General features: G+C 40.7%; 1 protein-coding gene across 1 annotated transcript; it reads left to right on the top strand.

Annotated features, from left to right (window-relative positions):
* Positions 1 to 595: 595 nt before the first annotated feature.
* Positions 596 to 14,080, top strand: LOC110961957 (RNA-binding protein 6). The gene is given in 24 exon segments (XM_022209777.2): positions 596 to 733; positions 1,444 to 1,517; positions 2,251 to 3,790; positions 3,886 to 3,975; positions 4,087 to 4,156; positions 5,065 to 5,138; positions 7,987 to 8,061; positions 8,617 to 8,908; positions 9,049 to 9,206; positions 9,315 to 9,415; positions 9,508 to 9,577; positions 9,683 to 9,743; positions 9,837 to 9,895; positions 9,979 to 10,099; positions 10,315 to 10,412; positions 11,431 to 11,722; positions 11,725 to 11,774; positions 11,868 to 12,017; positions 12,132 to 12,197; positions 12,410 to 12,637; positions 12,724 to 12,798; positions 12,882 to 12,976; positions 13,105 to 13,156; positions 13,238 to 14,080. Coding segments are annotated over 23 exon segments (3,966 nt in total). The 5' UTR covers positions 596 to 733; positions 1,444 to 1,464; the 3' UTR covers positions 13,334 to 14,080.
* Positions 14,081 to 18,398: the final 4,318 nt, after the last annotated feature.

Raw genomic sequence — 18,398 nt, 5'->3', positions numbered from 1 at the left:
TGTACTTTATCACAATATCAACTTACCTTTAAAAGTAGACTAAAACTCACCATACTGATCCACTGAGTAGTTTGTTTGGAGAATTGTTTACCCTGTTCTTGTATTGTCTTCGCTTCATGGTTTTTATATATCTGGGCAGTAGTGAAATAAAGCATGACACACAATGAGATTTACCATTTTTAAGAGATAAAGACATGGCATTATGTGTTATAAAGACATTGTGTCATATAACAGTGAATTTGTACTTGATATTCAGGTGTTCAAATCATTCATTTCTCCATGTATACCGAAAGCAGACATAAAACTAAGATAGATAGATAGATAGATAGATAGATAGATAGATAGATAGATAGATAGATAGATAGATAGATAGATATTTTAAAAACACACACGCAACTTGTACACTAAGAGCTGTTAAGATTGAAATACAGGTCATGGGGGGAATTTTATGGTTAGTTTATTATATATTTTTTACAGTTTGAACATTTCTTTTATGGTTTCCCATCTAATGGACCTTACAATGAACAGAAAATGACAGTTACTGTATGTAACAACCGCTAGATGACAGCAATTCGTTCTACATATTTATAATACAACGAAGAAGAAGATTCTGCTGCAGAACCGTAGAAGAAGAACGTTCGTCTCCATTTTTCTACATCGCTCCGTTGAAACTGATTACGGTTTGGCCGAAAATCCTCCGCAAAATCAACCTTGAACCCAAATAACAAAGAAGGTGGGTTTTTAGTGAATACAAATATTTGAATGATAAAGTTTTTATGTAGAGTCAGTAAAGGATGCTACTGAGCTGCCAGCTAACGCAAATACACCGTCTTTTTAATGTTAGCCGAGTAACGTTAGCTCTGATAGCGTCAGCTCTGATCCGCCTCTGATTCGTTGGGCTGAGGTTTGCTTTAATGGACTGTCCGATTCAAATGTGCTAAAATTAGCATTTCAATTCGCTTGGTTCCGTTGAATTCCTGTGAAGTGCAGTCATTTACAACTCTGACGTTGTTTGTTTGTGTTGTGGCGCACATTTGAAAGGCCTAGTGAGAGCTATAATTAGCAGGCCACCCTTCTGTGAGCCACCATTAAGAATCACACCACCCACTGTTATTGATCTCATGTTTGACGTATGCAGCCATCTTTTAATAATCCTCACTCTTGTACCGAGAGAACACACCGCCAAATAAACATATAAACGAGCTTGTTTATGTGGATCAGTCTAATTTAGAGTTGTTGCTGTCAAAAGTCAATATAAAATTTGTAGGGACGTACCTGCCATTTCCAAGTCACATGTGGTGTACTCATCACTCATGGTTCAGGCCATTTGGGTTCTGTAAAGCATCTTAAGACAATCTCAGTTGTAATTGGTGCCATATAAATAAAATTTAATTTAATCATCTACTGTCACATAATAATGCAAGCTACTGATCTTTTCTCCAGGTAGGATACTGACTTACAAGCATGTGGGATGGACCAGGGCCAGGGCAAGGACCACGGGGAGGACCACCCTTTCGGTAAACAAGCGTCATTTGATCACAGGCATTGGTTCAAGAAAAAATTCTGCTTAGCAGTAAGAAAGAAATATTTTTTTTCACGAACTGCATCATAGAGCTGCCACAATTAATCAATTCATTGTCAATCAGTAGATTAATCATCAACTATTTTGGTAACTGATTAATTGTATCAGAGTAATTCTCAATAAAAAAAGGCAAATTCTCTAATTCCACCTTCTTTAATATGAATGTTTTCTCATTTCTTCACTCCACTATGACAGTAAACTGAACGTCTACCATTTCTGACATTTTATAGGCCAAGCAACCAATCAATAATTAAGAAACTGAACAGCAAAAGTAATCGTTAGTTGCAGCCTTACTGCACTGCTATTACCTCCTGTAGTGCTGTTTACAAATTGTTAGGAATATGGTGTCTCTACATTGTATTACTATGCTTTATTCATATCTTTGGTCACCTATTAGATTTTCTGTTGATTAGATTGTATGTTATCTACTTTAAACCACTGGATTCCTGTATTTATGTATATGTTTAGCATTACCAGTTTTTAAACTTTCTTGCAGTTGATGGCTAGGCTCTGCACACATTTATGGTGATTGCTAGGCCAGTTTAGAAAATCATCTTTTTTTAAAATGTTATTTTAATACCCTTTATGTTATTTTGTTGTAAGCTTTGTTTTGTGGTCATGTGCTTTTGAGTCGAATCGGTAGCCTAATATATAAATTTTTATTCCAGTGGTGATCACCGTGGAGAAATGTTTGGGGGCAGAGATCATCCCATGCCAGATTACAGAGCTAGAGATGGGATGAACATGGGCCCCATGGGTCACATGGGCCAAAGACCTATAGATCTACCACCCATGGACATGAGGAGGATGGATGGGCCTCCCATGAGGGGGCGAGATATGGACCCACGTGATATGCGAGGAAGAGAGCCTAACAGAGATTTCTTCAGACCTGGAGATGAGCCTGACTTCAGTCTTAGAAGACACTATGAAGTTTCCATTAGAGACAAACTTATGAATTCTTCCGGTTTCTCAGGGCCAGGCAGGAACTCAGTAGAAATGGGAGGGAGGGGTATGCCAACGCGAGAACCAAACAACAGATTTATGGACATGAGAGACAGAGAGTCATTTAATTACGACATGCCACCGTTCAACAATCCCAATATTGATGGAAGAAGAGGGTTTCCCATGGACCGAATGGAGCGAAATGATGGATTTCGGGACATGCATGACAGGCCACAAATGGGCATTGATGACTCCAACCGCTTTGATATGGACTTGCCTCCACGTGAAAGGAGAATGATGGACACCGATAGAAGAGGGGGGCCACCTTTCAATCCAAGAGGCGGGTTTGATTCTGATATGGATTTCAGAAATCGTCCTGGACCATCGGGTGAATTTAGAGGTAGAGATCGATCTCCTTTAAAATTTGGAAACAGTGATGTCCCTGCAGTGGACAGGGCGAGACCAGACATGCCATCAGATATTCCTCAGAGGACAGAGTTTATGGGCGCAAGAGATGGTGCCGGTAAGAGAGAGTATCAAGATTCAAGCGGCAGCCCACTCATGGATTATCGGAGTGGTGAAGAGATGACACTCGCAGAGGAGTGGAAGAACCGTCGGAAGGACAAGAACCCTTTCTACAGCATGGGTAAAGGTATGGGAGGTGCGCCTGAACCCAGTTTTCCCGTAGGTTTTGGACGAGATACAAATGTTAGGGATCCACCACCATTTCAAGAGAGGGATAAGCCTCCCATTGACTTTCCAGGGAAAGATGTTGGCTTTCACCGTGGTGACCACTTTCCTGCTATGGGTCTACCACCAGTTGGCAGCAAAGGTTCACGAGACCATCCCCTCCCAGAAATGGTTCCCTTAACTGGCCCTCTTGGTAGAGAAAATGAGGGTAAACACTGGCTTGGAGAAAGGGACCCAAAGCATATTCAGAATAAATCGAATCGTGATGAAAGGCTCCCTTACAATCAAGAGAAGAATCAGCCCTCCCAAGAGATTCAGGAGCCAAATGATTGCTTTAAACAAATGAAAGATATGCCACACATTGAAGGACCTGGCAGGGGTAAGCTTGGAGCAGAACATGATTTCCAAAGTAGCAGCACGGTACAAGCAAGAGACCAAGACTACAGGGACATTGATTACAGAACGGGATCCGGTAGGGTGTTTGAATACAAACACGAAGAACTTCATGCACAAGAGAAACTCCTCAAAGAGTCTAAACCCATCACACCTTCAAAGTTTAGTGATTCTGGTTCCCAGGTATGTTGTGGTTTTTTTGTCACCAGTATTTGATTGAAAATTCTATTTGTATTCTTTTAATACTGTTTTAATGTTTCATGACACTTCTCTGAAAGGATCAAGATTACAGGAATGCATCAGTGGAAGACAAAGTCTCCAATATAATATCCGTAACTGGTATTCCAAAGACTGCCACAATGGAGCAGGTAATCAAACAGAACAGCAGCATTGTTTTTAGTTATTCTAATTGCCAAGCTATACTGGTAGTAGTTGCGGCTATGGCTTAACTCACCTATTTTGGATATTTTCTTGTGCAGATTCTTGGTGCCTTTGCAGTCCGTGATGGTGTGCCAATGCAGGGAATGAAAATCAAAAATGTTGTGCCAGGTAAGAATTAAGTTTCTTTGTGGGACTGTTTGGGGCAGTTGTTCGCTAACATGTCCCTCGACATTTCGCTTTTACGACATTCGAACCTCCGCATTCTGTTTTTCCCTTACATTCTTGGTTGCTTTTGGTGTTGGTGGCCTGTGTGAACTCGCTCAGTAAAGAAAGAAGGGGGTTCCTGTTCTGCCATCTTTTTTCATGCCTAAGGATGTGTGGTCATTGTCAGCAAGTAGAGGATGTACCTAGGACTCCACATTAGGAGCTGTTGGATAGTGATACTCAGTGTCTGTCACAACAGATCTGTGACAAGGGACTCTCTGAATGTGTCCGTCAGACACACTTTTTCAAAGCACTCTAATTGAGAAAAGAAGTCAGCTACCCTGAATACCCTGGGGACCGCCTTGCTAGTGCTTTGTTCATCCTGCTGATCTAAATATCTGCTTTAGAGTGAGTTTTCCTCAGTGGATCGCTGTACACATGTTGCCTACATGATGCCAAGCCTTTTTGTGAAGGTTATGTATCAATTTTTCCCTAATTTATCAAAACAGCGATACAGAAAGGGGTGCCTTTTTCAATTTGATACAAACATGAATTGCAAATTTTTCTGTCTCCATGATGCAAACCACGCAAATGTTCACTGCCAATGGTCTGGAATATCTGTCTGCTGAGGCTTGGCTTTATCAAAGCCTTTCATGGCAAAGTCTGTTATGAGTCAGTCATCAGAAGACTGACTAGAAAAAGAGCAAAAACAATGTTTTCCTGAAAAGGTATGTGTGTCAGTAGGGGTGTAAATATTCGCTCGCACTGATCTTGATGTATTCACGAATGCTTTCTTTTATGTTTCAGTGGGTGACTGTCATTACTGGCATTGACTAACAAAAACCCATCTGTATTTCAAATGCTGTCCCCAGGTTACAGCTACGATATGGCCTATGTGGAGTTTTTAAACCTCGAGGATGCAGTCCACTTCATGGAGTCCAACAAGGTGGCCCATCCTCGTCACTCTGCGAAGGCCGTCTCTCTCATCAGGATTACGAGGGGTTGAGAGGGCATTTAGTAGATGGGGGAGGGAGAGAACTTGGGAGGAGTTACTGTTATTTTTAGTGAACGACACTTGGTTGAGGAGATGAAGATGTCAGATGTTGATAGCTTTAGATTGAAATGTTTTGAACCAAATAGTCGGTCCTGATCTTACGTACATTAAGGTTCAATTGCGTATCCACAAAGCTATAGTAGTACTAAAGGTTACCTATTTAGTACTTTTAAGAACTATGCAAATATAAATTTTCAACTGTGCCTGTGCACAATTACACATCAATTGTTTTTCGTCCTATTCATTACAAACCTTACCTTTTTAAGATTTCAGCTGCAAGTTGCCTAACCCTGGAATGTATTTAGCAAAAAAAATACAGATTTTTAGAGGAGAAAATTGTTCCTTTTTGTAGGATTATCAAACAGTTAAGAGATTTTAACATTTAATGAAGAGTTAAGGATAATTTTGATAATTGTATTGATGCTTGCAGCACTTTGACGCCTTTGAGTCATAAAATGTAGGTTTCACATCGCACAACCTATGAATAGGTTTCTGTTTCAAGAATGTTATGACAGTAACAATTCGTTCATCATCAGCCGAAATGGTTAAGGTGTTAACAATAGGAATGTTGTGTTTGTACTTCAAAATTATCTGACAGGAATGTAATCTCAGGGCCTTGCTGGAGGATGTTGCATTGTTTTCCAGAAAAGGTTTAGGCAAGTGCACCTTCTCCACCAAAGGCCGATGTGTTTGTATGTGTATCTATTGCATTGCAGACTTTTTAGCTTCGCCAGCAGCTTTGCTGTGATTCTAGTTGGCTGTGGTTGGTTGCGCCACCACTTTGGTGCAAATTGTAACATGTCAACTATTAGGTGCATCGCCTTAAAAGTTTGTGCAATTTTTCATGGTTCCCAGAGGATGAATCATCTGATTTCGTTTGAACCTATGACATTTCCTCTTGGAAAGCTCTGATATTTACTTTTAATTTTTTGTCTCAGCAACTTTTGGTTGGATTACCTTTCAGTTTGGTACAGTTGACTATGCTATCCAGGACATTCATCCGAATGACTTCAGTGTTTCCATGTCTTCTTCTGGCACTGCCTTGAGTTTGACAGGTGTGGTGCAGATGTTCATCATCCTTCTGGACTTTATTTTTCCTTTGACTTTGGATCTAGTGCCATTATTGGGTCAAAATTTCGGTTTGTCCCGATCTTTGGCTTGTTGATCTAACAGTTTGGTTTTCTTTACAGTGAGCATTATGGCTTCACGAGGCTTCTAGCGCAGCTGCAGTCGCTAAGTCTTGCTGTTTTCAAATTTCTGCGGCATTCCTTCTGTGGAAAAGTTGATTCACAAATTCCCTTCCGGTCATCTGGGACTTTTCCCAAAGGGTGCATACTCTCTTGATGGTATTCTCTTGAACTCATCAGTGAATTTTGGGGCATTTCAGTCGTCTTCGGATTGCGTGGAGCAATTTGTGAACAAAGTTTACATCTTGACTTATTGAACATGGTCTTCAGCGCTGACCAGGACTGTGCTTTGATCATATTTAGCAAAAAACGTAAAATAAGGTCATGCACCGTATTTCTTGGTAGATGGGATCAGTCAGTGTGTTGCTGGAATATGTAGTGGTTTGCCTGTCTGCTGTTTCTTTTTGTTGATTGGATGATTGTGTTCTACTTAATTTTCACTCTTACTTTATTTCTTATGTTCTACATCTGGTGATAGGCCAGCGTACAAACTTGATGATACTGTTAGTTGTGTGGTCGGTACGTTTACCATCATCAAAGATTTGAACACCCACTTTGAAACAGTCATGAGAGGTTAAAGATCGCTCTAGTTTGGTTATTTTTTCTTTCTTTTTTTTTTTTTATTGTTTGGGGACCAAGACATCCAGCTGTGTGCTCACATTTATGATTTTGGTTATGGTTAATTACATTTTGTGCAAAAGATACTCTGGAATTCATCTGCATGGATTTGCATTTATATTTGATGCACACAGCCTTGATCAGAGTTCTGGATCTTAACCACCGTACCGCCTTTTTCTGAAATACATTTAGAATTACTATGACTTTTCCTTGAAGACAGCTCATATCTTTTTTATGCAAATGCAGTCCATTGCTGCAGACGGGGTATTTACAATTTCACTGTTTGGTTTGTACATCTTATTCGCTGAGGACGTGGTTCTCATTTGGGAGTAAGAGGTGTCCCCTCCAAAAAACATTACTCTGTGGACTTGATTCTTCTAGTACAGGAGTACTTATAATAATACAGCTGATCGATTTAAAGAACAAAAATGAACTATTTTAATGATTGATGAACTGTCTTTTTTTTTTTTTTAATATTCCTACTTGCGTCAACTCAGAATTTTCGCTTTCCTTTTCTGGTGTGATAGAGATTTGGCATTCCTTTGAGTGTTGGTTGGACAACAAAAGCTATTTAAGAGTGTCATGTTCGGCTTTAGAAAACCGATGGGTATATTTCGCAATCCTCTGACGCGTTATTTACCAAACTATTATATTATTTATTGTTACGTTAGATGGCAGGCTGATAGTAAATATAATCCTACGTTTCAGCCCTAATTTGTTGTCCCCTTGAAACTAGCCAGGTATAGGGGCACGTGGTCTACATGTAGGGCGGTCAAAGACCTGGGCTTTCCACACTACCATAAGTGTTGGCCCAGTTATCCTCAGCATTGGAGAGGAGGGCTAAACCTGCCACAGTGCATGTCACTGGAATTATTTTAGCCACGAGTTGCTACTTTAGTATAATGCTGATTTGGCATTTTCTGTTCTTCTTTCAGGGATCCCTAAAGGTTGGCACTAGAACAACTTGCATGACGTATATCCAGCCAGACGACTGTGAAAGAGGTGTTCATGTGAGTGTAGTAACAGACAATGACTTTCTTTTTATTCCCAGTGAACAAAGCAAATGTTTGAGTGATAGTTATTGCTGCAAAAGAAGACGCACTGTTATGATAGTGATAGTTATTACCTTATAAATAATGTGTTGAACAAAGTGACCTGTCTTACAACAGTGATTGTGGTGAATTTATTATAATTCTTACAGTATTGTTCAGTAACATTACTATAACGGAGTATTTCACATGCGTTTCTCTCGGAAGGATAGATATCAGTCATTGATTTCTTCATTCTCATCAATTCTTAGCCGTTAAGAATTGATGAGAAAGTAAATCATGTCGCTAAAAATAAATCATATACATTGTATTTGTAAAGCAAGGACAAGCAGAAATAAAAGTTTGTGTCTAATAGTAGCTTGTCCTAGACAATAGCCTCTAGTTGAGTAAATGAAAGGCCCTAACAAGTCAAGAGTTATAGTCCAACCCTTTACGATGTGTTGTCACTCTATTTTGTTTTACAGTATTTGTTTAAAAGTAGTTCAATGCGCCTTCCTTCCTGTCATTTTGAATCAGGAATCAGATCACAAAGTACCTCAACTCAAGGAGCCCCAGTTGCCCAGATCAGACCAACCTTTAGAAGAGTTAAAGACAAACTTGAATGGATCTAAGCCAAAAGGTGCTATGGAGTCGGTGTCCCTTAGCCAGTGGCAGCGTAACTCTGACCTGACTCCAGAGGCCTGGCAGCAGCAGGTGGACCAGCAGCTCCAGCAGCAAGAAATGGAACAACAGGCAGAGTCTTGGAACAACCGCAACCCTCCTCATCACAGTTCACATCAATCTGACTCTGTATTCAGAGACAGCAAAAGTATGTTGACCTGAGCTCTTTGTTTTTTATACCCTTAGTCTATCTAATTGGTTTCCAATCTGTGCCTATGTTTGTTCAATTATGTACTATTATAACTCATGATTGAGACAAGTAAACATTATTTCTTTTCACTCTTACAGCCATGATAATAAAGAATGTGAAGCCTACCACCACAGTAGAGACTATCCTGAAAGCTTTGGATCCCTTCGCCTATCTGGATGAGAGGAACGTTCGCCTAGTGAAGGCCAAGTCGCCTGGAGCAAAGTGCTTCTGCTTTGTTGACATGGATTCCCATGAGGTATCGATAGATATCGGTGAACATGGTTTTCTGTTGTTAATTTCACGTATATGTAGTGTTTGTGATTTGTCCAGTGTCCAGCTCATAGCAGTGTGTCTTCTTTTGCAGCAAGTGACACGTCTGGTTGAGCTCCTCACTAAACCCAGGCCCCTTTACATTGATGGAGTCAGAGTTTATGCTGAGGTTGCAAAACCTCTTAAGAACCAAAAGTAAGTCTGCCATGTTGCAAAGGTTTTCTCCCCCGTCATGTTCACTCGAAAGATCTTGTCTAATTTGTTCTTTTGGTTTCTTTCTGTTTCAGCTTCAGAAGAGATTTTGATAAACCAAACTCTTCTACCCTTGGTTTTCCACCTGATGCCAGCGTAATGGGGGTGAGGTGCAATCTTAGTTTTGCGCCACTTGACAAAATTATTGAAAAGATGTGAATGGGCAAACCTCTGAGACAACTTGTGTACTTTTGTTTTTTGTTATTTCAGCAGCCCCCGCAGTACTTGGCACCTCTGCAGCCACCTGCTGGTGCTCCTCCAGGGATCCAAGGTGACTCCTCAAATACATATTCTGGTGTTTCTGTCCCCAATTACACCTTTACATAACTTCATTATAAATGGGTCTCACTTTTTTTGTCACCAGGTGATTTAATGGCTGACAGCACTAATCCTGCTCTGTCATCAGACCCCAGCATTACCCAGGTAGGTTGCAAACCAAAAGGCAAAAACTTCTATATTTTCTTGTAATTCTGCACAGTTAACTGTACTTCTTCAATGGTGTGTAGGGAGTTGGCTATGTTGAAGCTCCACCTGTGGATCCGTCGTACCAGGGTGTTGCGCCTCACATGCCCCCAGAATTAGCTGGGATGACTGCCACCGCAGAGGGATCACAGGTCTACGTTTATGGTAAGAAAAAACACCTAAAGTTTACATTTATTTAAAATTAAGAACCTTTATTAGATATGAAGTATTTAACAGTCCCACTAGAATGCAGAATAACACAATTTTTTTATAAATACAGTGTTTATGCTTTACATTGAAATACTTTTTACTTTCAAAGATCAATGCACCTGATATTCGTACTTAATGTTAATCATATATATTTGTCAAACATCTTCCAGGCTCTGATAATCCAGACACGACCAACTACCTGTACGATGCCACGTCAGGCTTCTATTACGATCCAGAGACAACGCTGTACTACGATCCTAACTCTAGGGTGAGAATGCAATACCTCGGTGACTCCATGGTTTCTCTAGCCTATAAGCTGGCAAAAGTGTAGCTATCGAGATGCAGTGTTGTTCAAATGTATGCTGCAATCAGTTACCTTTGATAAAGTAATGAGTAAGGGCCCATTCTGGGCTCTCTGTGTCTGTTTGAACCAATGTAGACTTTCAAAGTGGACAACAGATGCACTGCCATTTCTACGTTTCTGTCAGGAGCTGTATTGCCCATCATGTCCAAGACAGAGACCACACAGGGTCCCATGAAGGTTTCTTTTACAGGAAATAGCAACTGGTTACAGACCAGGCTGTGTTATTCCTGATATGAGTGAATGTAACACAGGATATCTGGAGAATACTGTGTTTGGACTCCTTTGATACAAAACCTGCTTAAAAATCAGTGGTGACTACTTGAATTACTCTTTAAATGATGAAATTAAAATATGTGGAAACCCCTCGTACAGTCTCCCCTCTAACATGCAAACGTTTGTTTGAAGCACCACTTATTTCCTGACACGTGAAGTCTGCATGGTCACAAATTTTGGACAACAAATGGATGTTCGCAAAGAAAATGTATATTACACGTACCCCCAAAGACATGTCTACAGAAGGTACAAATTGGTCTTAACTGTACATCTAAGACACTCGTGTTGTCTTCAGTAGTTTTTGTAGAGGATGTGCATCACATCTATGAGTTGTGGTTCCTTCGCACAGTGAAATCATACATCCAGCACTTCACACTTTATATTGGTGAGCTGTTTTTCTGCTGTGTTTTTTTCTGTCTGTTGTCTTGGTTCAGGACTGTGCAGATGAGTAAAGTGTGGACTCTAACAGCTAATTTAACCTAATCAATTTACCACCAGTTGATCGTGACAAGGAATCGTTTATAAGGAGTCCTTGATCAGACAGCAAAGATGACAAATTCGGCTTCTGTCTGCACAAAGTATTCAGCCTGTAGTCACCATGAATGTGTTCTAAGTTGTCTATTTCCCTTTTCACCATTTTTGTGTGTAGTATTTCTACAACGCTCAAACCCAGGAGTACATGTACTGGGATGCCGTGTCGAAGACCTACGTCCCAGTTCCAGGAGGTAGCCCTGCAGAAACCCAACCCGTGGCCATGACTGCTGAAGACCAGGCCATTCTTTCCAACCCAGCAGCAGATGCTCCTCTAGAAATGAAGAAACCAGTGCCACCCCAAGCTTCTACAGCTCCTTCAGCAGCCCCCGTTCCGGCTGTTGACTCCCCTTCAGAGCTCGCCACAACGTCCGTAGCGGCTCCTGACAAAAGGGAAGACGACGACCCCGCTAAAAGGACAAAGAGAAGGACGAGAAGCCGAGAAGTCTTGCTGCCGTCAAGGTAGCATCTATACGTTGGTATCGGTGCACAAACTGTTCAATACCTGCTACTGTGGAGGGTAAATAGGCAAAAATATGTTGTTGCTTACTGCAGATCATGAAAGATATGGAGCGGTGGGCAAAGATCCAGAATCGTCAAAAGGAAAGTGTCCGTGCTCCATCTCCGGTGCTGAAGACTGGAATGGACGACGATAGGAGGCAGTCGAAGTCAGCTGATGCTGGTTTTGCTATTTTTGAGAGGAAGGTTAGAAACTGACCTCCAACCTTTCAATAGCTTTACAGTGAAAGCAGTTCTAACAGCTACTTGTTTCTGCAGTGTTCTGATCATTTTGGTTGTAATCTTTGTTGTTTTCCACAGATCTCCGGTGGAGATGATCTTTTTAAGAAGCCTCTTGCTCCCCCTAAGAAAGATGAAAAATCAAAGGTAAGAATCCTTTCCAATTAAATCATACTCAAGTGCGCTGTGTTGGCCTGTTTAATCATACCTCATTATCTTTGGTTGTTTGCTTCAATGTATCTTTTTAATCTTCTTACAGTAAGGAACAAACTGGATTAGTCAGTATTTTTTCCAAAACTAGTTTATTCTCGTTACCACTGGGATAGCTTAGATTAATGTTTTTCTGCTTTTTTTCTCAGCGTCCAATGGGCTCCCTGGGTCTGCTGGCATCAGACTATGCAGCTGGAAGCGACGAAGAGGTGGAAGAAGATAAGGATGAAGCAGCTAAAAGCATTCAGGGCAGCCAGCCAGAGGACAAGGACGACAAACTGACGGACTGGAAGAAGATGGCTTGTCTTCTCTGTAGGAGACAGTTCCCCAACAAGGATGCTTTAATCCGCCACCAGCAGCTGTCTGACCTGCACAAAGTACTGCCTTTTAACCTATCAATGACGATGAGTTGACAGTGACACGACAGATTTAACCTCTGATACTTGTATTATTTTCTCAACAGCAAAATATGGAGATCCACCTGAAGATCAAGAGATCAAAGAAGGAATTGGAGGCATTGGAGAACCAGGAAAAAGAAGTTAGTGACACTGATGGAGTGAGAATATTTTCTGAGCATCATGCTGCGAGTTGGTTATTAAAGGTAAAATGTGTCCTCCACAGCTGAATGCCAAAGAGGCTTCTAGATCACCAGAACAGAAAAGAAGAAAACACCACCAACAGCCACAGCAGCATAATGCCTGGGCAGGAAGCTCCAGGTACGCTTTAATAGTAAATGTTAAATGTTACTCAAATGGGAAATAAAGGAGAGTTCTTTTTTATTTATTTATTCTACAAGCGATGCTTCACTTTGTATTGTGTCTAACAGTTTGTTCGTTATGCTTAGGGACGTGAACAAAGGCAGTGACAGGCCTGGTTTAGGGGCTGAATCTGTGCCGGTAGGTTTAAAGTTTCACTGAAAGTCTCCTGGAGTGTTCCTTGTTTCTTTATTAAACCTTGCATTGCCTTCTTTGCTTTAGCAGAGAAAGAAGAAAGAGCCAGTCGTTTGGGACAGTACCACCTACAAACAAGCGGTGCGCAAGGCAATGTTTGCGCGGTTCAAGGAACTTGAGTGATCTCATCTGAACACACCTCACTTTGATATGTGAAATGTTAATGACACTTTGCTCACCTTGGCATGAGAAAATCCTTTTGACTGTCTCCGCTATTTCTCTGCCGTGGACATTATTACTGTGTAGAGCCACAGTTTTCTACACTGATAAAGGGACAAATGATGTGGCCTGAATACCACACTACAAGGCTACAGTGGAACTTTAGTGTCAAAAACAGGAATTATTTGATGTCCTCAACGATGGATTTTAAATGGAAAGCGTTAAATCATCCTGTTGATTTGAGTATTTTTGCCCATGTTTTTTGTGTGGCCTGTAAGTACAATTTGTGAAACGTGACTGGACTGTCTTTTTTTTTTTTTTCCTTAAATGATGCTGTCATACCGGCCACAGATGCATTTTATTTTAAAACTGATTGATTTATACATTTTCATTTACATGTGTTGAACTTTAAATATTTTGTGCACATTTTAAGTAAAAAAAAAAAAAAAAAGAACCATAGAGTGACTTTTCAATGTGTTTAATTGTATACATTTTTAAGTACATACATCTTCCGACAACTAGATGGCAGCATGATGCCATGCGTTGGTTTGTGCTGTTCTGGCGCATGCAAGTGAGATTATAAAACCAAATCATCAATGTTCCTTTGATGTATTTATCAAGTTAAAGGCACAAAAATCACTTGATGTATATGTGCAATTAGGCTTCAATACCGGAGACAACAGTAAAAGCTGGCATTGCCAAATAGCTTCATGTATTTTCTGCCAGTCACATGATTTCAGCTCATAGAAGATGTAGCTTTAATGTTCCCCAGTTGTGCACAGCAGGATTTGGAACATGAGGCCTCCCCTCTGACCTTTACGGATATGAAAGAATCAGCCCTCACCCTCCCCATGGCTGTGGTTTCGTGAATGTAGAGGATTGCATGGTGTGCTGACATACCAGCTCCTCTGAGAGCAGTAACAAGAACACCGGGGAGCCAGAGGAGCTGCAGTTGGTGACAAACAGCAGACGCAGGCTGGGAGGCAACACCTTATCACGTGTGCAACAGCCATCATGCTTTGTGGCTTTTGTTTACTTCAGGGCAGAAACCTCAAGAGGAAATCGAGGACTAAAGCATTAATTGCGCAGATTTTTCAACCAACAGGTAGCTTGCGTTTTGCTTTCATGCCTCCCACAGCCTGGTCCCTCTCCAACAGCCAGTGGGTAAAATAGCAAAGGTGAACACTATGTTTTGAGAGTGACTGACAGTACATGGAGTCTCTCTGTCTGAGCAGACAGGGAAACATAGTAACAAAGCTGCACAGCTCAGTGTAAACGTTGTTTCTGTGGCTTGGCAACAAAACCACAGTGATTATCAGGTTCAGATGTTTTCATAGTAAAACCCTGACATATCAGCTTACCATATGTTTCGCTCAGTTGTAAAGGCTTTTTCAGGAAGCCACATTTGTATTAGGAAAAAAGACGGTTTTAATTTCTACTCCTGTCAAAAAGGAGCCAAAAAAAAACTACAACACTTGAAATAGAGAAAGTCAATCAGGCTGAACTGGACAATTAAACCTGAATGTGAAGGGTCCAGTTCTGCTTTTTCCATACGTCCAAGAAGCAAAAACTCAGATCTAATTACGCTCTCTTGTGTTTGCCAGCAAGATGTCAAACTCCTTAACTGTATATGTCTGCGCCCGTTAAAGTAAAATTTGATGTTTTTTCCTTCCTAGTGTAATGTCTCAATTAATAGTAATCTAATAAGATACAGTTATCGTGATTTTCCGCATCATTTCCCACAAATTAACTTCATAACGTGGGGAAAATTGTGGCAAATTTGTATCGAATGTCTTCGCTTCACACAGCTTGTATCAAACACAGCAGACGCATCATTTTACAGCTAGAAACAGTCATGTTTCATTATGCTCTTCCTGTTTGCACGATAGCCTAAAATCGAGCATATTTTTCCATAATACTATGGGTTGAACCACATTTGCTACCATAAAAAAGACCAACCACTGTACAGCTGTTTGTCTTTGAAGCATATTTGTGGTCACTGTGAGTCCATGTGTCCTTGGAAGGAGGACTGCTCGCACGTCTGCTGAAATCAAACATTTGATCATATCTACAGACACCGGAAGGTTCTTAAAATTACTTCCATGTTTGCTCTGATTTTTTTCTCCCCATATCCGGCTGGGAGGCTGAAATTATTGCATAGTTTCTTTTTATTGTGGGTCACTATATCATGGGGCATCAATCAAATGAATACGTTTTCATTACAACAGATTTAGGCCCAGGATCTGTGTATTTGCATATAAATAGTGTATTTACCTTGAGGATTCACATGGACTTAGGTTTCATGTGCTTCACTGACATTGTTTTTTGACCTGCTAAATTAACTGTGTGATCATGCAGATGGACAAAGTATAAATTGAGGATCGTCTTCTCAATTTGCGCCATCTTGAATACATTTGTACTCAAGATGGCACAATGTCATTAAATAATTCAAAGTCTTTGCCCGTGCTAAGGTTGCTGTATGATCCAGACCCTTTAAGTCCTATTGTATAACAGTGTCAACAGTATTAGTAGGTCTTAGTGTTGCGATTTATGCAGATCTCAAATAAAGTCACTGGGTGAGGGATTATCTAGCATTTCATTTCCCCCTCCCAAATGGCAGAAGCGAGGAATGTTCAGAAGGGATCTGTGGCTATTTTCTGTTGGGTTTTTTTTGCGGGCTGATTTCTGGATTCTGTCACAAGACCCCAAAGACACCTCAAGCTCCCAGGGACAGATGTCATCGTTACCCAGTCCTAATGGTCTGAGGGAACGAAAATGAACGTGCAGGTAGTCTGAGGGGCCAAACAGAGAGGCAGGGCATGGACATCTGTCATGTTACTATCCCCTGTGTGTGTGAAGGAGAGCTTTCAGGCAGCATGGATGGCAGGGAAAAGCGGACAGGAGGGCCAATTATCCCGGCTTGACGTCTTTTAGCAGCAGGCAGGTGGGGCTGGAGCGGCAGTCTGGGGACGAGACAGAAGAAGACACAGTCAGCGGGACTCTGAGATGCTGAGATGTGCTGTCAGAGCAACGGGGCGAGCAGAGGAGGGAGGAACACCGTTTGGTTGCTTTTGCTCGAGGTCTGACACTAAGCTGTTGCAGATGGATAAAGGTGCTCAAAATGTGAAAGCACTAAAAAAATTGGATGTATTTACAATTAAGAAAGCTGTTAGCATCTATACCCACACCCACACTGCTCACCACACACCGTCAAGCTTTCAGTTGATTTTTCACTGAAATTAAACCCACATGCCATTAAAGATGGAATAGGCTATTTTACGTTATGGTCACATTGCAGGAAGACTGTGTGATCATCTCGGATCTCTTCTTTGTCCGTTATGACAAAACGATCAAAAACATCTCCCATGTAGAATAACTCCCTTAAAGAGTAGCATGTGTTTGTGGTCAGCCCGTGCAAACAAAGAGACTATACCATCAGAGGAAATCATGCCTGTCTGAACCGTTTCACCATCTGGCTTGTCCTTTCAAGTGGAAGTTGAAAAATGATGTCTGTTATTGACTGCAAATCTTTAACATCATCTTGAAAACGTCCTCATGATCGTCATGCACGGGACATACATCAGAGCACGGCTTATGCGGAGAAAATGTGGACCATTGCTCGCAGCAGAACCGGTTCCCCTGGCAGACCTGCCACTGAGAACATTACAGACATTGAAAACATTTGGAAATGATGTCATGGTTCTGCACTCCAGCTCTGATGGAGAAATGACAGCAGCGATAGCACTAAATTAATGCAGCAAACAGCAAGTTGGAACAATTCCCTGTATTTTCTCTGTTTTTCTCTGATTTAGAATGAAAAAGCACACACTCCATACCAGGTTTTGTATAATTTACAGTTGTCTAATTTAATTATCACTCAGATGATTTTGGGCATAATTATGATTCACGACTGAGCAGCCCTCATCTTCACATCTACGTTGCCTTTGTAAACACACTGGGAATCAACACTCCCCATGAGAACTGTCACGGATCCATAAAGCAAAAAGTTAAATCTTATTGTACTGTAGCCCAGCTACCATAAAGCTAAAACTTCTGCACTGCATCATTTTTAAATCAGCCGTCATAAGTCATGGCAGTTGCTTTGAATGCTTTTTATTGTCTTCTGACAAATAAAACTTCATTGCCAGGAAAAAGCTTGAAAAGCCTGATGGTGTTTTCACAGTTTTTTCCGAGCACGGCTGCACATTAGAAGTAGAAATTGTAACATAAAATTGTCACAAAGCTGATTTTGCGGTTCGTATATCAACAAACGTTACAGCAGGCTTATCTGTGAATGCAGTTAAGTAGCAAGATGTATTCCTCCTCATCTCTGTGTGTTGCTGTAGCTTTTTATCTTGACCGCTCCACCAGATGCAAACACACATACAAATATGTATGTTAATTGTTTTGGGGATGGAGACCAGGAGAATTGGTTTTATGAAAGTGGAATGTGCATAATGTGGATGCATCTAATTTGCCTGTAGGCAGCAGCATAATCCCCCCCACCACAAAAGCAATAAAGAATAATTATTTAATTGTCTGTTCAGTCCTCACACACAGGATTAGATTTACGTGACAGAATAGTGAGGGTTTCTTTTTTCTGGTCACAGATGCCATGCGTGTCCGAATACACATCGTATGTTAAAAGTACATTGGTGCAATGATTGAATTTTAAAGAAAATTTTCCTCACAACCTGAACCAAAGAACTTAATTTAAAAACAAAAAAACGTATCAAACCAACGGACTTACTGGAAGAAGCAGTTCTAAATTCTCATCTCAAATCTTCATATCAGGAAGTTTGTCCTTATACAGACCAGAACTAATTATGTATTTAATTTATCCCTTAATATTCACTGAAATGACAAAATGTTAAATACGCATGAGTTTCATGACAAATATAACTACAATACTCTATGCAGTTGTAAGTTCTAGATAAAAGAATAAAACTAAAAACAGTCTATGCAATGGACTGGAGATTATCTTGAGTAACCGGTTTGCTATTTTTATGAAGTAAATGGTTCATTTTTT

Source organism: Acanthochromis polyacanthus, chromosome 5, assembly GCF_021347895.1.
Source record: "Acanthochromis polyacanthus isolate Apoly-LR-REF ecotype Palm Island chromosome 5, KAUST_Apoly_ChrSc, whole genome shotgun sequence".
NCBI lineage: Eukaryota > Metazoa > Chordata > Actinopteri > Pomacentridae > Acanthochromis > Acanthochromis polyacanthus.
This window is presented reverse-complemented; position numbering and strand designations above follow the sequence as displayed.